Below are 21,952 nucleotides of genomic sequence, written 5' to 3'. Positions count from 1 at the left end.
ATGTCTTAATGAGTTCCTTCCAAGATAAAGGAAACCACAACAGGTAAATGAAAAGGATGATGTCTGTATTCTCAAGAGACACCCTGTATATCATGGGTTGTTAATTATAGTACAGGTTAAAGTACAGCAAAGTAAACAAAGTGCGAGCCCAGTACCTCACAGATTTAGACTAGAAGAGGTTGGGGAACAACGTCAATCAGTGGTGGGCACTGGAATGGCGGGAAGATTTTCCCTAAGTTTTATTTAGGTATCATTTACATACAACAAAATCCAGCAACTTGACAGGTTATGTCAACTGTATGAAGTGATGCAGTCATCAGCATCATGGCGGCATGAGACTTTTTAATCCTGTAGAAGCTTCCTCCTGGCTTGGCAGCCAGTGCATTGGCACCCTGATGCCTGCCTCCCAGTACACATTTGTCCATAGCAGATTATGTCAGAAAAAAATCAACACAGTGTTTGGTGTCTGGCTTCTTTCACTACAGTCAATGCTACTGAGGTTCAGTTCTGTTCCTGCACAGATCAGTAGTTTGATTCTTTTCGTTCAGTATGGTCTTTATCTCATTGTCTGGTTGTTCCAGAGTTTGTATCCTACCCAAGTGGTAGTTGCTTGTGCCCAGGTTTTAACTCTCATGAATGAATAGATTGCTGGCTTTCTAAATCTTTTTTGTTTTGTTTTGTTTTCAAGTCTTTGCCTCCATATTTTCTTGGATAGATAATTACAAGTGGCATGACTGGATCAGAGGATAAGTAAATAACATCATAAGTAGCTGTTTTCCAGAGACTTGACATCCCATCAGCACTCCATGAGAGTTACCAGTCATACCACATGCTCACAGACACTGGGGATTATCAGTCTATAATTATAGTCATTTTCAAGGGTGTGCATAGCCAGCACTTTATAGCTTCGATTTGAATTTCCCTAGTGAGCAGCGATGCTAAGCATCTGTCCTTGCCCTTCTTTGTAACCCACATAGTTTCCATAGTGAAGAGTTTGTCCACATTGCTCCTTCATTGTTTGTTTACACTGCTTGCGTTGGGCTGTCTGTCTTCTTTTTGTTATGTGAGTTCTTTATGTATGATGATAAAAGTGTTTTATATATCTGTAAATGCCTCTATTTCAAGTTGGCATTTTAATATTTTTATTAATTCTTTGAGAATTACACACACACACTGTATTTTGATCATATTCATCCTCCCTCCTCCCTATAACTCCTCCCAGATCCATCCCACTATCGGACCCTCTTCCCAACTTCATGTGCTCTTTTTTTATCTCTCATTTTAGGTAAAATAATAATGTTATTTACTCCTCCTTCCTCCAACTCCTTCCACATATTCTGTTCAAATGTATTACCTTCTTTTCTTTATTATTTTAGATATATGCTTACTGTGTATTTAATATAGTTATTATTTATACATAAATACAACCCGGTGAGTCTGTTTGCTTAGTACTGGATAACTAACTGGAGTGCTCACCCCAGCGCTCACCCCTGAGGAAGGCCTCTTTCAGCAAGTTGATGGTTGCCTTTTCCCTCATATCCTCCTAATGTGGCCCTGCTAGATAATACCTCACCTCAATGATCATCTCCCTGACACATTAAGACCATTATTCGGTCCTCTTTTCCTAAACAGTGTCCTGGTGACTCTAAGCCATGATCTGATGTAACAGCCCTGAGTAGTTTATTCCTTTCTCTCTTGGTTGTCACAGTTCTTCACTGCCTTATAGCCATGTGGATAGACGTTATTTTATTGTGTTTTAGTAGTTAAGGAGGAAAGTGAAGGTCTCCAAGCCATGACAGGTTGGTCTCGTTATACCGAAAGGCAGTATGAACTCAACAGGCCCCGTAAAACTCTAGTCCCTGGGGGCAAAAAACTACAGTGCCTGCCTGTGGGACTCCTCAGCTACCAGGTCAGAAATGGTGTCAGGATCCCCAGAGCTAACTGGGATTGGAGAGACAGTACTCGCTTCCAGACTTTACCAGCATCAATGTACCATACAGAATGTTGAGCTGCGTCTGAGACAGAGAATGTTTTTAAATGACTGTTGAGAATTTCTGTGTCAGGATGCCTGTGAAACCAGATGGACTATCATGTGTCATTTAACCATGGAAATCACTACATCTAGCAAATCATTTGGTACTTGAAATTAATGGGATTAATTATTGTTACATGAATGGAAGGAGGGGGGTTCTTGAGAACTGTCTTTCAACTTGATTAATCAGCAATGTTTGCCCCTATTGCATAAGACACCCTAGACACCGGGTTTCCGTCAGGATAATTTTAGAGTATTTTACAGCAGACTGGACTTTAATAAATTGTCCTCTCTGGCTTTCTGTCCCCCTGTGAGTTTCAAATCTTGCATGTAAATTCATACACTCATCTCAAAGGTTCTTGTACAACTGAATGGCTCTGATCTTATTAAAAATGTCTTCCTTCCTCACTCTCTGTTACCCCATTTTGACATGTTGCAATATCTCATAAACGTTTTGGTTCTCATTTACATTATTATACCAGCCTGTTTTGGATGTTGTAAATTAGTAAACTATAAATATATGCTGTTGGGGTTCTTTGATAACAATACTTAATATTTTTATTTGGACGTTGACAAGGTTTACATGAAGATATTTTTCTCTTGAAAATTGTGAGCTGTTTTCTGTAACACAGCCAATGGGAACTGAGAAGGGTCTGTCACCCCACCTGGAATATACAGACCTCCTTTGTTCCAATCCCCAGTTCCCTATTAGGAGAGTTTGTTTTCTCTCTTCTGTTTGGTACTCTGTTCCTTTCTTAGCTATGAGTTTATGATTCTTAGCTAAGTTACAAAGTGCGTGTATATGTGGATCTTACACCTTAAGCTCTCAGGAAATGCCCTCATGCCTCTGGTTCTCATGCCTTGGGAGACACTTATTGTTTAGTTCCCTAAGTCTTGTCCAAGCAAACAGTCTCAGAAAGTTACAAAGGACTAGTAAAAATGAAATCTGTGAATATTACTAATTTCATGTTTAAAAAGACATTAGTATTGGTAGAAAACTGGATTGTACATGTGAAGTAATCCATTCTATATTTCCTAGAAAGTAAGAATCTTTTTTTTTAGTAGCTTGGCCCTGGGAATCAAATTCAGAACTTCATACTTACAAAACAGGAACCCCACCAATCAAGCTGTGTCCCAGATTTAGCAAGAAAATTGTCCTGAATAGGTTTCTGAGGATGCTTTGAGTCAGCAGAGGTTGGGTCATCATTCTGAAATAAACATCCCCTATTTCTTCCCATGCACCCTGCCCACTTTATCAAGTCTTTATTCTTGATTTTATTCAAATAAGTAGAATGTAAGCTTCTGACAAGTTGAGGAGAGGTGACACCATAAGATCTTTAAGTCTTTTAAATTTTTCAAATATTTTTACATTTATTTTCTAGCAGTCAGCATAATTTTTCTCTCGGCATTCCCGAACAGACATTTTAAAGATAAAGAGTCAAATTAGGCCTTTCAAAACCAATTATGTTATCAGTAGGGGAAAATGCAGCATTGTATCCCTGCAGCTTTTAGAATAAGTGTGGGGTTTTCTGGGCCTATAAGAAAATTAGAGGTCTGCATGGAGGATACAAGTAAATGCCGAATTCACCCACTGACTCTGGAACATAACCCCTTTCATATCTACAACTTTTTCAGCATAGTACCCCAAAATAATTGGAAAACTAGCCTTTTTTCCTTTAGGGTCTTTTCATTTCAATAGAAATGCAATTTTAGTTTGAATTAAAGTGTAAACTAGTAATTAAACTACCAATGACACATCAGGACCAAATTTTGACTCTGTCATTTCGTAGCTGTGTGTCAGTTAAGGAGTACAGCATGGAACTTATACTGGCTGGTTTTGTGCGTCAACTTGACACACGCTGGAGTTATCACAGAGAAAGGAGCCTCAGTTGAAGAAAATGCCTCCATGAGACCCAGCTGTAAGGCATTTTCTCAATCAGTGATCAAAGATGAAGGACCCCTTGTGCGTGGTGCCATCCCTGGGCTGGTGGTCTTAGGTTCTATAAGAGAGCAAGCTGAGCAAGCCAGGGGAAGCAAGCCAGTAAGTAACATCCCTCCATGGCCTCTGCATCAGCTCCTGCTTCCTGCCCTGCTTGAGTTCCAGCTTGACTTCCTTTGGTGATGAACAGCGATGTGGAAGTGTAAGCTGAATAAACCCTTCCCCCCCCCAACTTGCTTCTTGGTCATGATGTTTTGTGCAGGAATAGGACCCCTAACTAAGACAGAGCTTAGGAGAGAATCTAAGAGGAGAGTTTTTCTGCTGAACATCTCTAATGCCTTAGTGATATGGGAGCTAGTTAGTGCGTTCCTTCTTTCTATTTGCAGAACGGTAACTGTTGGCCACATTTTCCAGAAAGAAGTACAAATCAACTGTTATTATCATCCACAAACCCCAACAGCTGACCTTCAACAGGATCTATTCAATGACTGGCTAGGTTCCTTCTATCATGCGACTCCATCTTCTCTCTACATCTGGGAGGGTTGGGGGGTGCACAGGGAGCCTGGAAAATATGCATCTTCTTTCTAAGTCTTCGATCCCAAAATGAAGCTAGTTATTCATGATCACGTGGATTACAACCCTGTCTAATTTCAATAAATAAATGTAAATAAGTGGCTTTGGTAAAAAATGTAACAGCCTGTTGCAAATTTATTAGAAATCCACAGTGACTGTTGTACATGAGAAAATAAATGTGGTACGTATCCTGACCATTGAGTGTCCTTTATGAGCTTCCTATATCTCTCATCTCAACTGTATGTGATACTAAGCCATAAAGTGTTCTGGCACACTTAGGTGTGGCCTTAGGTGCCATTTGTTTGATTCTGTTTGATTTCTATTTTCAATACTCTGGTCAACCATGGCCTAATAATATTAAATATGAAATTTCAGAAATGTTATATTTTAAATTGTACACTGTTCTTAACTACATGATGAAACCTTACGCAGGCCACCTCCAACTTTCCAGGATGTAGATCATTCCAACTCCATCCAGAGTAAATACGTTGTACATGCTACCCATCTCCTAGCCACTATGAAATGCCATCTGAGTATCGGATCAACTGCCACAGTGTCACAGGCCTTGTGTTAAAGTTGCTTCCCTTAGCAATGGTCTTAATAATGGACCTGAAGCTCAAGAATACCAATGATGTCCGTGTATATATTCCAGAGAGTTATTGCAAAATGCTTCCTGGGATAAAACTATAATAATTCTCTGCTTAATAAGGAAATAAAAAGTGAGTGTTGGGGTTGCTAATATCTACAGTAAGGCCAAATAATTAAAATATATAGACTGCACACAACTTGGTACCATACACAATCGCAAGCATCTGTGGAGGTGTTAGAATACACACCCCACAGACAAGTGGAGGTTACTACATTTGAATACCAATCTACATAGACCCTGCCTTAGTCAGGGTTTCTATTCCTGCACAAACATCATGACCAAGAAGCAAGCTGGGGAGGAAAGGGTTTATTCAGCTTACACTTCCACATGGCTGTTTCATCACCAAAGGAAGTCAAGCTGGAACTCAAGCAGGGCAGGAAGCAGGAGCTGATGCAGAGGCCATGGAGGGATGTTACTCACTGGCTTGCTTTCCCAGGCTTGCTCAGCTTGCTCTCTTATAGAACCCAAGACTACCAGTCCAGGGACCGTATCACCCACAATGGGCTGGGTCCTCCCACCTTGACCACTAGTTGAGAAAATGTCTTACAGCTGGGTCTCATGAAGGCCTTTTCTACAACTGAGACTCCTTTTCTGTGATAACTCCAGCTTGTGTCAACTTGACACAGAAACCAGCCAGTACAGACCCAAACCCTATTCCTACCTATGCTAAGAAGAGAGATGTTTCCTATTTTCCTAATGTGTCTATGTCGTAAAAGGATTGCTATTTGGTTAATGCCTCATGTGAACCTCACTGTGGAAAGATTAGGTAATAGTACCAAGTAGGGATGAGGGTAAAAAGGGGAGAGAAAAGTGAAAAACCCTCTTTTATAAGTAAAATTATAGAAGTAAAATTAATAAAGTTTTAGGTAAATAGATTGAGATTATTTAAGATTTATAACGGAAATAACATACAAGCAGCTACATCTTCTTGCTGTCAAAGTGGTGTCCCAGCAACCTCATAAAACGTCTCCTCTTTCCCCGTGGTAAAATGTCTACATTCATTAAAATAGGACTAGACCATTCTAATGCAAAGGTCTAACATCATTCTGTAGCATAGAAAGACGGAACTTCTCTCTTATGAATGTGACCAACCCAGTCCGATGTGGATATCCCTACCTTTCGAAGTGTAGTTAGTTAGCATGTTCCTGGCAACAATTCTTCTGCTGTGCACCAGGAAAGCATCTCTGAGAATGGTTGGTAATCCCTGTCATGACGCCTATTCAGTAGAATAGTGGGAGTGGCAGTCATAAAGTTTGCCAGGCAAAGAAGTATAGTTAAGTTTTAAACATTGCTATTATTTTGATGATATTGATGGGAAAAGCATCCAAGAGCTGTAACTACATGTTCTTCAATCACACTTTAACATCCTTACCACAAAAGGATTTGTATTGTATTTTATTTATGAGACAGGATTTCTCTATATAGTATTGACTGTCCTGGAATTCACTATGTAGACCAGAGTTGCCTCAAACTCACTGAGATTCTCCTGTCTCTGCCCCCTGCCCCCACCACCTGTGTGGCAAAATTAATGACATGCACTACCATGCCCAGCTAAGATATTTATATTAAATGCAAATATATTCATATATATATCTAAGTATGGTTAGGTTGTTTTGTATACTTTTCTCTGAAGGGGATTTGGGAGCAAGAAATTTACTGTCCATCAAAGGTAGGCAGAGTTTGGGTTTTGTTTTTCTGCTCCTGGCTGCCTTTTATATTTAAAAAATAAATCCCATATTGGTAGGCAAGAAGTTGGCAAGAAAGTTTTCTGTATTATTTATCCCGGGAGCTCTGCCTCTGTTAAATCTATTCTGCCTCAGCCTACAAGACATCTTAATTTAATTCTAGGCAAAATCTCCAATTTTCATTATACTTGACTTGAGCTTAGTAATTCTCAGGGTTTTTTTTTTTTTTATTAAATGGTGTTGAGTTGGAAATTCTGATTTTATAAAGTGGGGAGGATCCAAACTACCTCTGTTGTCTGCATTGCCTTTATTACTTGTTGAAAGTGATATGGCTTTTCATTTGAAACTACCTTTGTTCTCTGTTCCAGCCACTGTTTTCCTGGAATTCTGGAAGAGACGCCGAGCGGTGATCGCTTATGACTGGGATCTGATTGACTGGGAAGAAGAGGAGGTCAGTGTCAGTCACTACCTGACAGTATCTTATATCACAGGACATGTCTCTGTCACTTATGTCACAGTACCTTATATCACAGGCCATGCCTGAGTCACTTACCTCAGAGGGTCATCCTACAACACAGGCCACCCAAAACTACAGACCTTGAGTTGTCGCCCTGCATTAGATGGCAGAAGTCAGATTATCCAGAGTGCATTTTCAATACCTGTCTTTGAAAGGAGCTTTAAGTTGTATAAGGAAGATCTGGGTGACTTGCCAATGACCCTAACATCCAGGAAGTGAGGCAGAAGGGTCACAAGTCAAGGCCAGCCTGGTTTACATAATGAAATTTTACCATGGGGAGAAGGGTGAGGAAGTCTGGTGTCATTTGTCAATACTCATCAAACCCCTGTGCTCAAGCTCCATTCTGACTCAGTAGTGAATTAAAATTCCACGAGTCACAAGATGTCCTCTAATAGGTAGGTTTCAGGAAGACCATCCTTACCTACCATTCATGTTCTGTATCTCAGTAGAAGACAGTTGTTCACCTACCATTGCTAGGCACATGAAACACCCTTTCTCAGAGAATTCCTGTAGGAACTGTTTCTATAAACCAGCACCCACGGTAGCCCCCAGATACGCACAAGCTCAGAATCAAGGCTAAATCAAGAGCTAAATGCTGGGGAGAAGCCATTCTGGGTAGCTTCCTTGGTCATCTGGAAGCCAAGTACCAAAGAGGGCAAGCTCAGTCCTCTGAAATCTACTTTGTTGACACTCTCCCCAACCTCTTTAGACCTCATTCCCCTTTCTAGGTCATTATATCGTGTGCTTTCCTAATCTGTGCCCAATTCTTATTACCTTTTCTTGACCCAATTTTTCATGCTAAAATTGGTTACCACATTCTTCCATTGGGCCCTTCTTAATCTGAGCCTCAACCATTTTTCCTTACCAGTATATTCTCTTAGCTTTCCTAAGTCCTAAATCACAAGAGCCTTGCTAGGCCTGGGAATCATATAAACTAAAAAAAAAAAAAATACAATCTTCTTACATCTACTATGGGTATTTTTTTCCTACAGAGACACGCATGTGTTTCTTCATATTAACATGAAGCATTTAGAAACATATATTATGAAAATGTTGACCCTGTGTTTGGCTTGACAAGGGAGATCATTTTGACAGGTTTTCTTCTTATTCCTGTGAAAATGCTGGGCTCATTTATTTTTTGGCTTAGGTTTTCTTTTTTTGGGGGGGGTGTTTTTGTTTGTTTTGTTGTTGTGTGTGTTGTGTCTATTATGTACAAGAAGGAAATCTCATATATGGCATTAGAATCTTTCAGTAATTTTTATTATTCTGAAAGACTTTCACTCTTACATTTCATAAACATTCTTCAGAGAATGGTTTGTTTTATGGGCTTGGAGGCACTGCCCAGGCCAATAAGGAGTCTGTAGGTAGCAGCCCTTACATCTGTATCCTGAGAAACTGAGAGTTTCCCAAGGAAACAGAAGGGCCAGTATCTCTCTGTATCCTCAAATTACACTGCCTGAAATAGAGTAAAAGAAGCCAAGCAGATTTCTAACTGTGTCTCCCGACAGAGCATGGCTAGTCACAAGCTAGGATTGCTCTCCATTCTCCATAATTCCCTTCTCTCTCCTTCATCTTCTGTCTTCACCAGAGCGTTCTGTCCACATGGACTTAATCCCCAGCCTACCCTGTTTTCTCATTTTCCGTCCTTTTCTTGTTCACTCAAGTAGAGCATGTTCTTAATTAACCAGAGGCGCTCTGGTGTGTTCTCTTGCTGATTATCTTCTCCTAATCCCATAATTGCCTTTTAGTTGCAAAGTAGTCACACTGGAATAGGGCTCAGCGAAACAAAACAAAAACCTCAGCCTGACTTGAGATTGAAGGAACCTATATACGCAGCGTTTGGATGGTGTTTAGACAATTAAGAATGCATTTAGTAGCTATTGGTTAAAGGCAAACACCTCCCCAAAGGGTGTATTAAAATATAAATTCGCCATGGATTTTAGTTACCTAAACCTAGGCACACAAAAACTAAAGCTGGGGCTGGAGAGATGGCTCTCCTGCTGCTCTGCCAGCAGACCCAGGTTCGATTCCCAGCACCCACATGGCAGTTCACAACTGTCTGTAATTCAAGATCCAGGGAATCTGACACCCCTCACCCAGTCATACATGCAGGCAGAATATCAACGTACATAAAATAAAAATAAATCATGCAAAAAAAACTATTTTAGGTTTTAAAAAAGAAGAATGGTACTTTGTAAATCATAAAATAGGTTTTGAGCATTTGCCAATTCAGATGACTTCTTTGATCTACTGTCCAAGTCATTCTCTGGTGATAAACATGACAATTTCTTAGCTATTCTAAAACACTAGGTATAGGACAGATGGTCAGTTTACTGCTTCTTCAGGGAGAGTTTTGTATGGTAACAGAAAAGTGTAATGGTTTGTCGAGGTTACATCAGTTTTGATGATAATGAATGTTTATAACCATATTAATGGATATTCTTCAACCGATCAATTTCCAAATGTGTAGGCCTGTGCCTCCAAGCTTACTTCATTGACTGGCTGATTGGCATGGCAGCTATGGGATCCATCTTATGATGGGATAAGAAGACTCTTTCTTATTGTACATCTCCAGTACATACGGATGTGTCTGCTTGTCTTTCAGGAAGAAATACGGCCCCAGTTTGAAGCCAAGTATTCCAAGAAAGAGCGGATGAATCCCATTTCGGGAAAGCCAGAACCTTATCAGGCATTTACTGATAAATGCAGCAGACTTATCGTTTCTGCATCGGGAATATTCTTCATGGTTTGAAACTTTTCTTTAACATCTCTTTAGTTTTATATGGTGCCAACCCGTACTACAGCAACAGCAATCATGCTGTCAGGTTGCTCGCACAATTATTAAAGCACTTTTGTACAGTACACTATTTACTCCTCAATGCTGCGTTTGCTGGTCAGAAACGGTATTGCTATTGTCATGCGATCACAGCTAAGACTCCAAAAGGTTAAGGGATCACCCAGGGTCTGCTCATAAGTCTACCCACCCCACGGTGCTCTATTGAAAGGAACAAAAACTTGAGACAGGATATAGGGCAAAGTTTCTACAAACCAATGCCATCTACTCCTTTTAGCCAGTGAAGAGATATGGAGTTGAAGGGAAAAGCAGATGGCAGAGAGACTCAGGCCCACAGCCTTCTTCAGGTGCCACTCGTAAGCAGCTGTGCCTTGCTTTGCCTTTTATATACACCCTTGTATTTACTGACTTACCTCTCGTATAAGATCTAGACATATACATTGGCTTCTCCTGTTCTACAGACACAGACCTTGCAAACAGGAGGTTGAGGCTATAGTGAAGTCACACTATTGGCTAGTAGCATAGCCATGCTCTGTCCTTTGACACTAATCTGCTGGGTTTATCCTACCATCATATGTCTATCATGTATGACCTTCAGTGTAGACTTTGTTTTTTCCACCCATCAATAGCACTAGGATTAACACGTTAGTTTAGCTATTACTATGTTACTATCATTCTGATCAGTCTTAGCTGAGGCTCATACTCTAGGTTTTTGTATAATTCACACCAGAAGTTGAGCAGAAAACAAAGTTTATACAAACGAAGACTATAAGGAAAGGAACCTATAGATCAATAGACGTTACTGTGGGAACTGGATTTAAAATCCAGCCTTAAATAATTAAATGGGCCAGAATCACAGAATAAAAGTTCCAAAACCATTTGGAGTGTCGGATTTCATTATTTACAGAGATATACATAGAGACCATAAACTCTTCCCAAATACCATGAACTTTAACAAGAGATGCTTCGGTCTGTGTATGCATCTAATAGTAAGATAGTACATGTCTACTACATAGTTTATTCAACAACGCATAGCAGGAGTATACCAATGCTGTCCCTGGTTTCTGGGCCTTACTTTCTAATGGGGAAATGGACAGAGATGAAGAAGATTGTAAGAAATGACAAGGAACATCGTGAAAGAGGATGCACCCAGTTAGGGCATGCACCACACTCTAGCAGCAACAGCAATGAGTAGTGCTCAGGAAAGGTTCAATTCTCAGTGTTTTTCTGGCTGAGAAGTAAAGAGGAATGAGGAGGTGTTTGCTGGGCTGTGTACAGGTGTGTGTGTGTGTGTGTGTGTGTGTGTGTGTGTGTGTATGTGCGTGCGCGCGCATGCACCCACTTGTGTACACGTTGGGCAGGAGGTGGGTGCATGGATGTTATAGACAAAGGAAATAATCTTGAAAGTTGACAGTGCTTAACTCATTTGAAGCAAGAAGAGTTGTGGGTTGGCCTGATGTCCCAGCAGATAAGGGTGCTTGTCACCAAACTTAACAATCTTAGCTTGATACCTGGACCCTGCAATGGTGGAAGGAGAGAACTGACCTGTAAGTTGTCCTCTGACCTGCATACATATACCATGACATTCATGCCCATGAGTGCATACCTGTGTGCCCATGCTCACTCATACAACAAATAAATGAAAAGTAAATACTTATTTTTTATAAGAAAGGAAATGCCCAGGATCCCCAGAGAGTAGAGAGAATGGTGCTTTGTGGGTCCGTAAGAAGTTGAGGTCCTTACTAACCTACTAGAATAATAAGAATAGGAAGCAAACTGTTGTGATCAGAAGCATGGCAGGACTTCTATAATTAATATGTGTTGGTCTTACCTCTCAATCATTCTGCTTTAAAACGTATTAGGCCCTCCCTCCCTTGGGCAGATCTTGAGCTTTTAAGCAGTGTGCTCTTCTTCTATTTGATCAGAAAACCCAGACAGAGAAAGTATTTGCCAGGAGGAAAAGTGCATGCTCGTGGGGGTCGTCCGGAAGCAGCAACGCCACCATTGGATTTTCTTATTTTATCAGAACAAAAATCTGCTTCCTGAAACCTGGCCTTAGGGTCTCACTGGGTTTTTTCCCTCTTCCTTCCAGATCTGCGTGGTGATCGCGGCCGTGTTCGGGATCGTCATTTACCGGGTGGTGACCGTGAGCACCTTCGCCGCCTTTAAGTGGGCGTTAATCAGGAACAACTCTCAGGTCGCGACCACAGGGACTGCGGTGTGCATCAACTTCTGTATCATTATGCTGCTGAACGTGGTGAGTGAGAGACGAACCAGAGGGGGGCGGGGATGTCGTGGGATGCCGTGGTGCTTTTCTTCTGTTTCTAGAGACAGTCGAGGCAGAGGGTCTGTGATCAAACACCGGTAGCCTGCCATGACATGTAGGTCTGGGTATTTAAAAGTCTTGATTCAAATCTAAGCTCCAGGACTCTCTGCACAAAGCAGAGACCTCCCCTGGACCTGGTTTCCCTTGTTTAGTCCATAGGACAGCACCGATTTGCCCCTCGGTGAAATTTGAAGAGTACCTTTAGAAAATCCAGCTCAGAAGCTCTAATGGAGCCCAGCAGCATTGGTACCCATCTTCTTCATTCAGAAAAAGGGAGAGCAGACAGTACCCAAAGCATCCTGAGACAGTCACATAAGGAGAAGGTCAGAGTGACATATGCTGCTCGTGCTGAGTTCAGACTTTCTGTCACCACATATTTCAGGCTCAATCTCTCCTCTGAACCAGATTTACATGGGAAACTGCCTACTAGGCAATCTTACATCTTAAATGCTCTCATTCCACTTGCTTATTTATTTATGTGTATATATGTGCACATGCCTGCCCATGCAGAATACAGTATGCATGGGGGTTGGGGATTTAGCTCAGTGGTAGAGCACTTGCCTAGGAAGCGCAAGGCCCTGGGTTCGGTCCCCAGCTCCAAAAAAAAGAACCAAAAAAAAAAAAAAATACAGTATGCAAGTGGAAACCAGTGGACCACTTTAAGGAGATGGTTATTTTCAGCACTGACAAGGATGAGACATGAGGGTCAAATTTCAAAGGCACAGTGCAACCACATTTCACACATCCTTGGGCCAAGCCTTCAGCATCTCTTACCTGGGTTATCTCCCCGGCTTCGTAACTGGTCTCCTAGCCTCTAGATCAGCTCACTTCAATCTTGGCTCAATGCTGAAAACACATGGAACATGTCACATGCGAGTCAGTCATGCAGCTCCTCTGAAGGTTTATGGGTCCACAACTTTCCTCTTGCTTAAGTAAACATTCATGTGTTCATATTTCCTTGCTGTTAGCTTTCCCCCAGAACTCCCTCTCCCCCTTCCCCTCCCCAGGGTCTGTGTAACGCACCATCTTACCTTCTTCTGGTCTTTGCTCAAGTGTTGCTTCTTTTTTTTTCCCCCATCTTTATTAACTTGGGTATTTCTTATTTACATTTCAAAACCCTTTCCCGATTTCCAGGCCAACATTGCCCTAACCCCTCCCTCTCCCCATCCTCCATCCATTACCACCCTCCCTTCAAGAATCCCATTCACTGGGGGTCTAGCCTTGGCAAGACCAAGGGCTTCCCCGTCCACTGGTGCCCTTACAAGGCTATTCATTGCTACCTATGCAGTTGGAGCCCAGGGTCAGTCCATGTATAGTCTTTGGGTAGTGGCTTAGTCCCTGGAAGCTCTAGTTGGTTGGCATTGTTGTTCATATGGGCTCTCAAGCCCCTTCAGCTCTTTCAGTCCTTTCTCTGACTCCTTCAACGGGAGTCCCGTTCTCAGTTCAGTGGTTTGCTGCTGGCATTCGCCTCTGTATTTGCCATATTCTGGCTGTGTCTCTCAGGAGAGATCTACATCTGGTTCCTGGCAGCCTGCACTTCTTTGCTTCATCCATCTTATCTAGTTTGGTGGCTGTATGTGTATGAGCCACATGTGGGGAAGGCTTTGAATGGGTGTTCCTTCAGCCTCTGTTCTAAACTTTGTCTCCCTCTCCCCTCCTAAGGGTATTCTTGTTCCCCTTTTAAAGAAAGAGTGAAGCATTCGCATTTTGGACGTCCTTCTTGAGTTTCATGTGTTCTGTGCATCTAGGGTAATTCAAGCATTTGGGCTAATATCCACTTATCAATGAAGTTTCTCTCCATTTAGTTTAATGCTAGTTACTGGTTTGCTATATATGGCTTTTACTATGTTTAGTTATGGGCCTTGAATTCCTATTCTTTCCAGGACTTTTATCATGAAGGGGTGTTGAATTTTGTCAAAGACTTTTTCAGTATCTAATGAAATGATCATGTGGTTTTGTTCTTTCAGTTTGTTTATATAATGGATCACGTTGATGGTTTTCCGTATATTAAACCATCCCTGAATACCTGGAAAGAAGCCTATTTGATCATGACAGATGATTGTTTTGATGTGTTCTTGGATTCAGTTTGCAAGAATTTTATTGAGTATTTTTGCGTCGATATTTATAAGGGAAATTGGTCTGAAGTTCTCTTTTTGTTGGATCTTTGTGTGGTTTAGATATAAGAGTAATTGTGGCTTCATAGAAGGAATTTGGTAGTGCTCCATCTGTTTCAATTTTGTGGAATAGTTTGGACAGTATTGGTATGAGGTCTTCTATGAAGGTCTGATAGAATTCTGCACTGAACCCACTTGGACCTGGGCTCTTTTTGGTTGGAAGACTTTTAATGACAGCTTCTATTTCTTTTGGAATTATGGGGTTGTTTAAATGGTTTATCTGTTCCTGATTTAACTTTGGTATCTGGTATCTGTCTAGGAAATTGTCCATTTCCTGCAGATTTTCAAGTTTTGTTGAATATAGGCTTTTGTAGTAGGATTTGATGATTTTTTTTAATTTCCTCTGATTCTGTTGTTATGTCTCCCTTTTCATTCTTGATTTTGTTAATTTGGACACACTCTCTGTGTCCTCTCGTTAGTCTGGCTAAGGGTTTATCTATCTTGTTGATTTTCTCAAAGAACCAGCTTTTGGTTCTGTTGATTCTTTGTATGGTCCTTTTTGTTTCTACTTGGTTAATTTCAGCTCTTGAGTTTGATTATTTCCTGCCTTCTACTCCTCCTGGATGTATTTGATTTCTTTTGTTCTAGAGCTTTTAGGTGTACTGTCAAGCTGCTGATATATGCTCTCTCCTGTTTCTTTCTGAAGGCACTCAGAGCTATGAGTTTTTCTCTTAGCACAGCTTTCATTGTGTCCCATAAGTTTGGGTATGTTGTACCTTCATTTTCATTAAATTCTAAGAAGTCTTTAATTTCTTTCTTCATTTCTTCCTTGATCAGGTGATCATTGAGTAGATCATTGTTCAACTTCCACGTATATGTGGGCATTCTTCCCTTATTGTTATTGAAGACCAACTTTAGCCCATGGTAGTGTGATAGGACGCATGGGATTATTTCTATCTTCCTGTATCTGTTGAGGCCTGTTTTGTTCCCGATTATATGGTCAATTTTGGAGAAAGTACCATGAGGTGGTGAGAAGAGGTATATCCTTTTGTTTTAGGATAGAATGCTCTATAAATATCTGTTAAGTCCATTTGGTTCATGACTTCTGTTAGTCTGTCTATGTCTCTGTTTAATTTCTGTTTCCATGATCTGTCCATTGATGAGAGTAGGGTGTTGAAATCTCCTACTATTATTGTGTGAGGTGCAATGTGTGCTATGAGTTTTAGTAAGGTTTCTTTTATATATGTAGGTACCCTTGTATTTGGAGCATAGATATTTAGGATTGAGAGTTCATCTTGGTGGATTTTTCTTTTTATGAATATGACATGTCCTTCCTTATCATTTTTGATGACTTTTGGTTGAAAATCAATTTTATTCGATATTAGAATGGCTACTCCAGCTTGCTTCTTCAGACCATTTGCTTGGAAAGTTGTTTTCTAGCCTTTTACTCTGAGGTAGTGTCTGTCTTTGTCTCTGAGGTGTGTTTCCTGTAGGCAGCAAAATGCTAGGTCCTCATTAGGTATCCAGTTTTTTATCTGTGTCTTTTTATTGGGGAATTGAGTCCGTTCATGTTGAGAGATATTAAGGAATAATGATTGCTGCTTCCTGTTATCTTCGTATTTGGAGATGAGATTATGTTTGTGTGCTTGTCTTCTCTTTGTTTTGTTGCAAAATGATTAGTTTCTTGCTTTTTCTAGGGTGTAGCTTGACTCCTTGTATTGGGCTTTACCATTTATTATCCTTTGTAGGGCTGGATTTGTAGAACGATATTGTGTAAATTTGGTTTTGTCATGGAATATCTTGGTTTCTCCATCTATGTTAATTGAGAGTTTTGCTGGATACAGTAACCTGGGCTGGCATTTGTGTTCTCTTAGGATCTGTATGACATCTGTCCAGGATCTTCTGGCTTTTATAGTCTCTGGTGAGAAGTCTGGTGTGATTCTGATAGGTCTGCCTTTATATGTTACTTGACCTTTTTCCCTTACTGCTGTTAATATTCTTCCTTTGTTTTGTGCATTTGGTCTTTTGACTATTATGTAATGGGAGGAGTTTCTTTTCTGGTCCAATCTATTTGGAGTTCTGTAGGCTTCTTGTATGTTTATGGGCATCTCCTTCTTTAGGTTAGGGAAGTTTTCTTCTATGATTTTGTTGAAGATATTTACTGATCCTTTGAGTTGGGAGTCTTCACTCTCTTTATTATCCTTAGGTTTGATCTTCTCATTGTGTCCTGGATTTCCTGTATGTTTTGGGCCAGTAGCTTTTTCCATTTTACATCATCTTTGACAGTTGCATCGATAATTTCTATGGAATCTTCTGTCCTGAGATTCTCTCTTCTATTTCTTATATTCTGTTGGTGATGCTTGCATCTATGGCTCCTTGTCTCTTCCTTTGGTTTTCTATATCCAGGGTTGTCTCCCTTTGTGCTTTCTTTATTGTTTCTATTTCCATTTTCAATTCCTTCAACTGTTTGATTGTGTTTTCCTGGAATTCTTTCAGGGATTTTTGTGATTCCTCTCTACAGGCTTCTACTTGTTTATTTATGTTTTCCTGTGTTTCTCTAAGGGAGTTCTTTATGTCTTTCTTGAAGTCCTCCATCATCATGATCAAATGTGATTTAAAATCTAGATCTTGCTTTTCTGGTGTGTTTGGATATTCAGTGTTTGCTTTGTTGGGAGAGTTGTGCTCCGATGATGGCATGTAGCCTTGGTTTCTGTTGCTTGGGTTCCTGCACTTGCCTCTTGCCATCACGTTGTCTCTGGTGTTACCTTGTTCTGCTATTTCTGACAGTGGCTAGACCGTCCTATAGGCCTGTGTGTCAGGAGTGCTGTAGACATGTTTTCCTGTTTTCTTTCAGCCAGTTATGGGAACAGAGTGTTCTGCTTTCAGGAATGTAGTCGTTCCTGTCCACTGGCTTTCAGGTGTCCCTGTGAGCATGTGTCCTGAGTCCACCAGGCAGGTCACTTGGAGCAGAAAAGTTGATCTTACCTCTAGTCTCAGACCTGAAGTTGTTCCTCCAGGCTGGGTTTCAGCTCTCTGTGAGGGCAGCTACCAGAAGGGCCTGCCCCTACTTCTGGGTCCCTGTACACAGGGGTCCCTGATGGTGCTAGGTGTTTTCCTCTAGAGTCAGAAATGTGGGCAGAGAGTAGTCTCCTCTGTTTTCCCAGGCCTGTCTGCGCCTCTGAAGGTCTAGCTCTCCCTCCCATGGGATTTGGATGTAGGGAGCTGTTTGACCGGGTCTGTTCAGATCCGGGTGCACTCTGGACCGCAGGGCTCCTGTAGCTTGACTGCCCCTATCTTCCTATGCCCAGAGGCCCTATACAGTTTCCTCTTGGTCAGGAATGTGGGCAAAGGTGGGCAGGAGTGGCGGTCTCTCCTGCCCTGCAGTCTCAGGATTGCCCACACGTCTGGGCAATGAGCTCTCTCTCCCACAGGGTTTGGGAGCAGGGAGCTGTGGGCCGGGATCAGTGAGGTTCAGGCACCAGCTACAAATTGGAAGTATATTGCTTCCTTAATAAAGGAGTCCCATCACTGGGTTTCAAATCACACCTTGCCCTGACCTCTGACAATCCCCTGCCTTCATGTACCTTTCTCTGTGCCTTTCATTTCTCAGCCTCTGTTATACTCCTGAACTCATTTACTATCTTCTCCACAGTACATAGGTCCGTAAGCGCATAGCCCTGTCTCTCTTCGGCTTATTTTTACTGTAGCTATGCCCTCATGTCGGATGCAGCACATGACACATTGCCGGCATTCGGTAAATTATTGTCATTTGTACAACAGAAAAATAATAGCTAACAAGGGTAGGCTTTGAGGTCAGATGTACATAAAAATACTGACCTTAGAGGTTTGTAGTAGGAAATAATTGAGGTAATGTATGTGCTGAGCAGTGTCAGGCATGAATTAGTTGTCCAAAGTAATTGTTCTGCTCATGCTCATAGGAATGGCTTCTTAAGTATGACTTATCATGCTGACACACTAACATCTTTAGAAATGGACTAAGACTTTTTAAAGACGGAGAAACAAAACCCTACTATAAGCACGGGGATACATTTTCGGCTGTCATGAACAAAACAGACCCAGCAGGTGGTATTTATATGTGCTTATATATACACATACATACACATACATGTATAACAATAATAAAGAGGAAGAGGTTTTCAATTTGAGAATGGGAACACTTTAGAAGAGTTCAAGGAAGAGGATCAGGAGGGGCTAGATGGAGGAAAAGGAGAGGAAAAGATAGTATGATTCTGTTTCAATTAAAAACATATTTTTAAAAAAGAAAAAGAAATCCAACCTACTAAAGGAAGAACTCTGAAAAAACATCTACATTCCCTAACCAATAAACCCTGTGTAATTCCCAAGAGAATTCCATCTACCCAATAATAAACAACTTTAACTGTGATTATGAGTGAACTAGAAATCACTGAGCTAATGAAACATAGGCTACTCATTGCTCATAATTGTAAAATCATAGGGACTTCCTATTTTAGAAAATGATGTTTCAACATCAGAAATGGTTAAACAAAACAGCAATCGTTAATTGTTTTTGTGTGATGACTTCGTGAGCACTGAATCACATGGAAATAGATTGTTTGTCACTCCTTGCTGTCCCATGCCTTCCAGTTCAGAGGGAGGGTGATTCATAGTAACTTAACTTAACCTTAAGAGGATATATGGAGTGGGAAGACATCAGATTTTTTGAAAGTTTCTAGGTCTATGTGAGATACAATGCATTATGCTTACTGTATTCTTAACCAGTATCTTTTTCATTTCAATGTTTATCAAAAAATTTAATTTAGTTGGAGGACACAGCTCAGTTTTCTGGGTGTTTGCCCAGCATGCACAAAGTCTTGGATCCAGTCCCTGGAACTGTACACACTGAGTGCAATGGTACCCAGCTGTAAGCCCAGCACTTGTGAGCCAGGGGCAGGCTCAACTACATAATGAGTTTAAAGTCAGCCTGTGCTACACAGTGTCCTATCTCAAAGAATAATTATTATTATTATTTCGGTCTAGAGATGTAACACAGTAGTGCAGTGTATATTGAACTTGCACAGGGACCTGGGGTCTATCCCCAAAACAAATGATAATAAATAATAATTTAATTTATACACCTCCTTAAGGAAGGCAGGACTGTGTACATTGGAGCTATAAGTACACCGTATTTGTCCTTATGTTCAGAGCAGGGACCATCATCAGAGCAATACTTCATACAGCTGGAAAACAGAATCTACTTCAGAAGACAGCCAAAAGAAGATGAAGTAAACTGAAGTAAAAAAAGAGGATATATGGAGTGGGAAAATATCTAGTTGCTGACATTACAAAACACTCACTGTGTGGGAAGAGCCAAACCATAAACCTATTGATACATTTCCTAACAAAATTTCATCATAACCAAAATGTCCACATACTTAACCTAAGGTGTGTTAGCCAGGGGATTCCCTCTCAGGATATATTTTTCTTTTAGGCGCAGTGTGGACACTTTTGATGTTCTGATTTCCCCGCCACTTTCAAACGAAAATAGCCTAAGGTTACTAAGTTAAAAACACTGGCGAGAGGAAGCAAAGGCAAATCGTAGCAAGAGGAGAGAGGGAGAGGGAGGGAAAGGGAGGAGGAAGGGAGGAAAGAGGGAGGGGGAGGGAGGAGAGGGGGAAAGAGAAAAGAGGGGGGAGGGGAGGAGGGGGGGGGGAGAAGTAGGGAGAGAGGGAAAGGGAGGGGTTGGGGGAGGGAGAGGGAGAGGGAGAGAGGAAGAGAACATAAGAACTCATCCTGGGACTTTTTTGCTCAGTGGCCAATTGCCCTTCCCTCCTCAGCCCTCTCTCCCTTCCCAGCACCACATTTTCACTCCTGTCGTTTGCCCTGGAGCTTCGTGAGTTCCATTATGAGAGTAGCCAAGTGTGTAATGTAGTTTGGAACCGATTTCATCAGAATATAAAAACATAATAATTTAAGTCCTTTGGAAGCAATCACAGCATGATGGATGGCCAACTAATGGCTGGAACACTGCCTTGCACAGCCGAGAGCATTGCAAAACTAAATTCTATATCGACTTCTGAAAATACTCAATTTAAGATACTTTTTGTGGCACATCAATATAGTTCTTTTTTAACAGTTATCTAAATTGGTTTGGACTACTCAAATTTTTGGCCACTATGGGCTTTCAGAATAAAAAATAAATAAATATTTAGATGTTAATTATTAACACTCTTTTATTAAATCCTTGAGGGATAGATTTTTCTATACTGTTTGAAACTTTGTGTTATTATTTTAAATAATATATTCTGTTTTTGACCTTTGGCTGAATTTGTCTAATCTTAACTAAAGAAGCAGGTTCATATGTGATGCTTATTTTCAAGATCTTGTAATGACTGTTTACTTTTGTGTAGTATGTGATTAAAAATACAATTCATATTGTTTTATCAAATTCTCTGACCCTAACATTCTGATGCCTCTGGATGACTAATTAAATGTGTTTACTGACTTGCATTTTATTCAATGTCTTGAAAATTATCCCCCCCTAAAAGACAAAAAGAGGATGGTGGTGTGCACACCTTTAATCCCAGCACTCAAAAGGCAGAGGCTAATGGATCTTTGAGTTTGAGACCAGCCTGGTCTACAGAGGGAATTTCAGGACAGCCAGAACCTACACAGAGTCTTGAAAATCCACATAGATAGATAGATAGATAGATAGATAGATAGATAGATAGATAGATAGATAGATAGATAGATAGATTAAAGTAATAATAATTTCAAAGAAGAGTGAAGGGGACAGGCATTTTTCTCTCTACCATACTGTTTCAACTCAGTTCTACTTCTCTAGTGACCAAATGGCATCTCAAAATCATGCTTGCACATGGAGTAGACCAGTAAGATAGAGTAAAGTAAAGATTATGGTAATTTTTTTAATTCATCTATGTGTGAATCAGATATTTCACCATGCTATAAAAAGCAGAAAATACAAAATATATACAAAATACAAAAATATAGTAAATCAGAAAGTATTACTTAAATTAGTACAAATTCATGGGCATTGATCAGACTGATATGTCCAATTAGAAGTATTTATAGCTACCTTATTTTAGAAATAACCTTAAAATCTGAAAGCGTTGTATCAGTTACAGATATTAACAACCATGATTTATAGTATCTGACCCAAAATTGAAAACTAAGGTTATAAAGTAGCTAAAGAAAGACCAAACCTATAGATAATTCCCTTATGCAATGGATTAAGATCTCCAATTAAAAGACAGAGTACCAAAATAAATAACATAATGACCCAAATATATGTTTCCTATGAAATATGGTATTAGATATTTGACC

At 40.5% G+C, this 21,952-nt stretch overlaps 1 protein-coding gene across 4 annotated transcripts in view; it reads left to right on the top strand.

Annotated features, from left to right (window-relative positions):
• Positions 1-21,952, top strand: part of Ano4 (anoctamin 4) — a 398,260-nt gene that overhangs the window by 343,350 nt on the left and 32,958 nt on the right. For all 4 annotated transcript variants that reach the window (XM_032911022.1, XM_032911030.1, XM_032911017.1 and 1 more), the window contains 3 exons: positions 7,247-7,329; positions 10,001-10,141; positions 12,282-12,446. In XM_032911022.1, coding sequence (XP_032766913.1) covers positions 7,247-7,329; positions 10,001-10,141; positions 12,282-12,446 — 389 coding nt within the window. The remainder of the gene's footprint in view (positions 1-7,246; positions 7,330-10,000; positions 10,142-12,281; positions 12,447-21,952) is intronic.

The sequence above is a fragment of the Rattus rattus genome, chromosome 1 (assembly GCF_011064425.1).
Source record: "Rattus rattus isolate New Zealand chromosome 1, Rrattus_CSIRO_v1, whole genome shotgun sequence".
NCBI lineage: Eukaryota > Metazoa > Chordata > Mammalia > Rodentia > Muridae > Rattus > Rattus rattus.
This window is presented reverse-complemented; position numbering and strand designations above follow the sequence as displayed.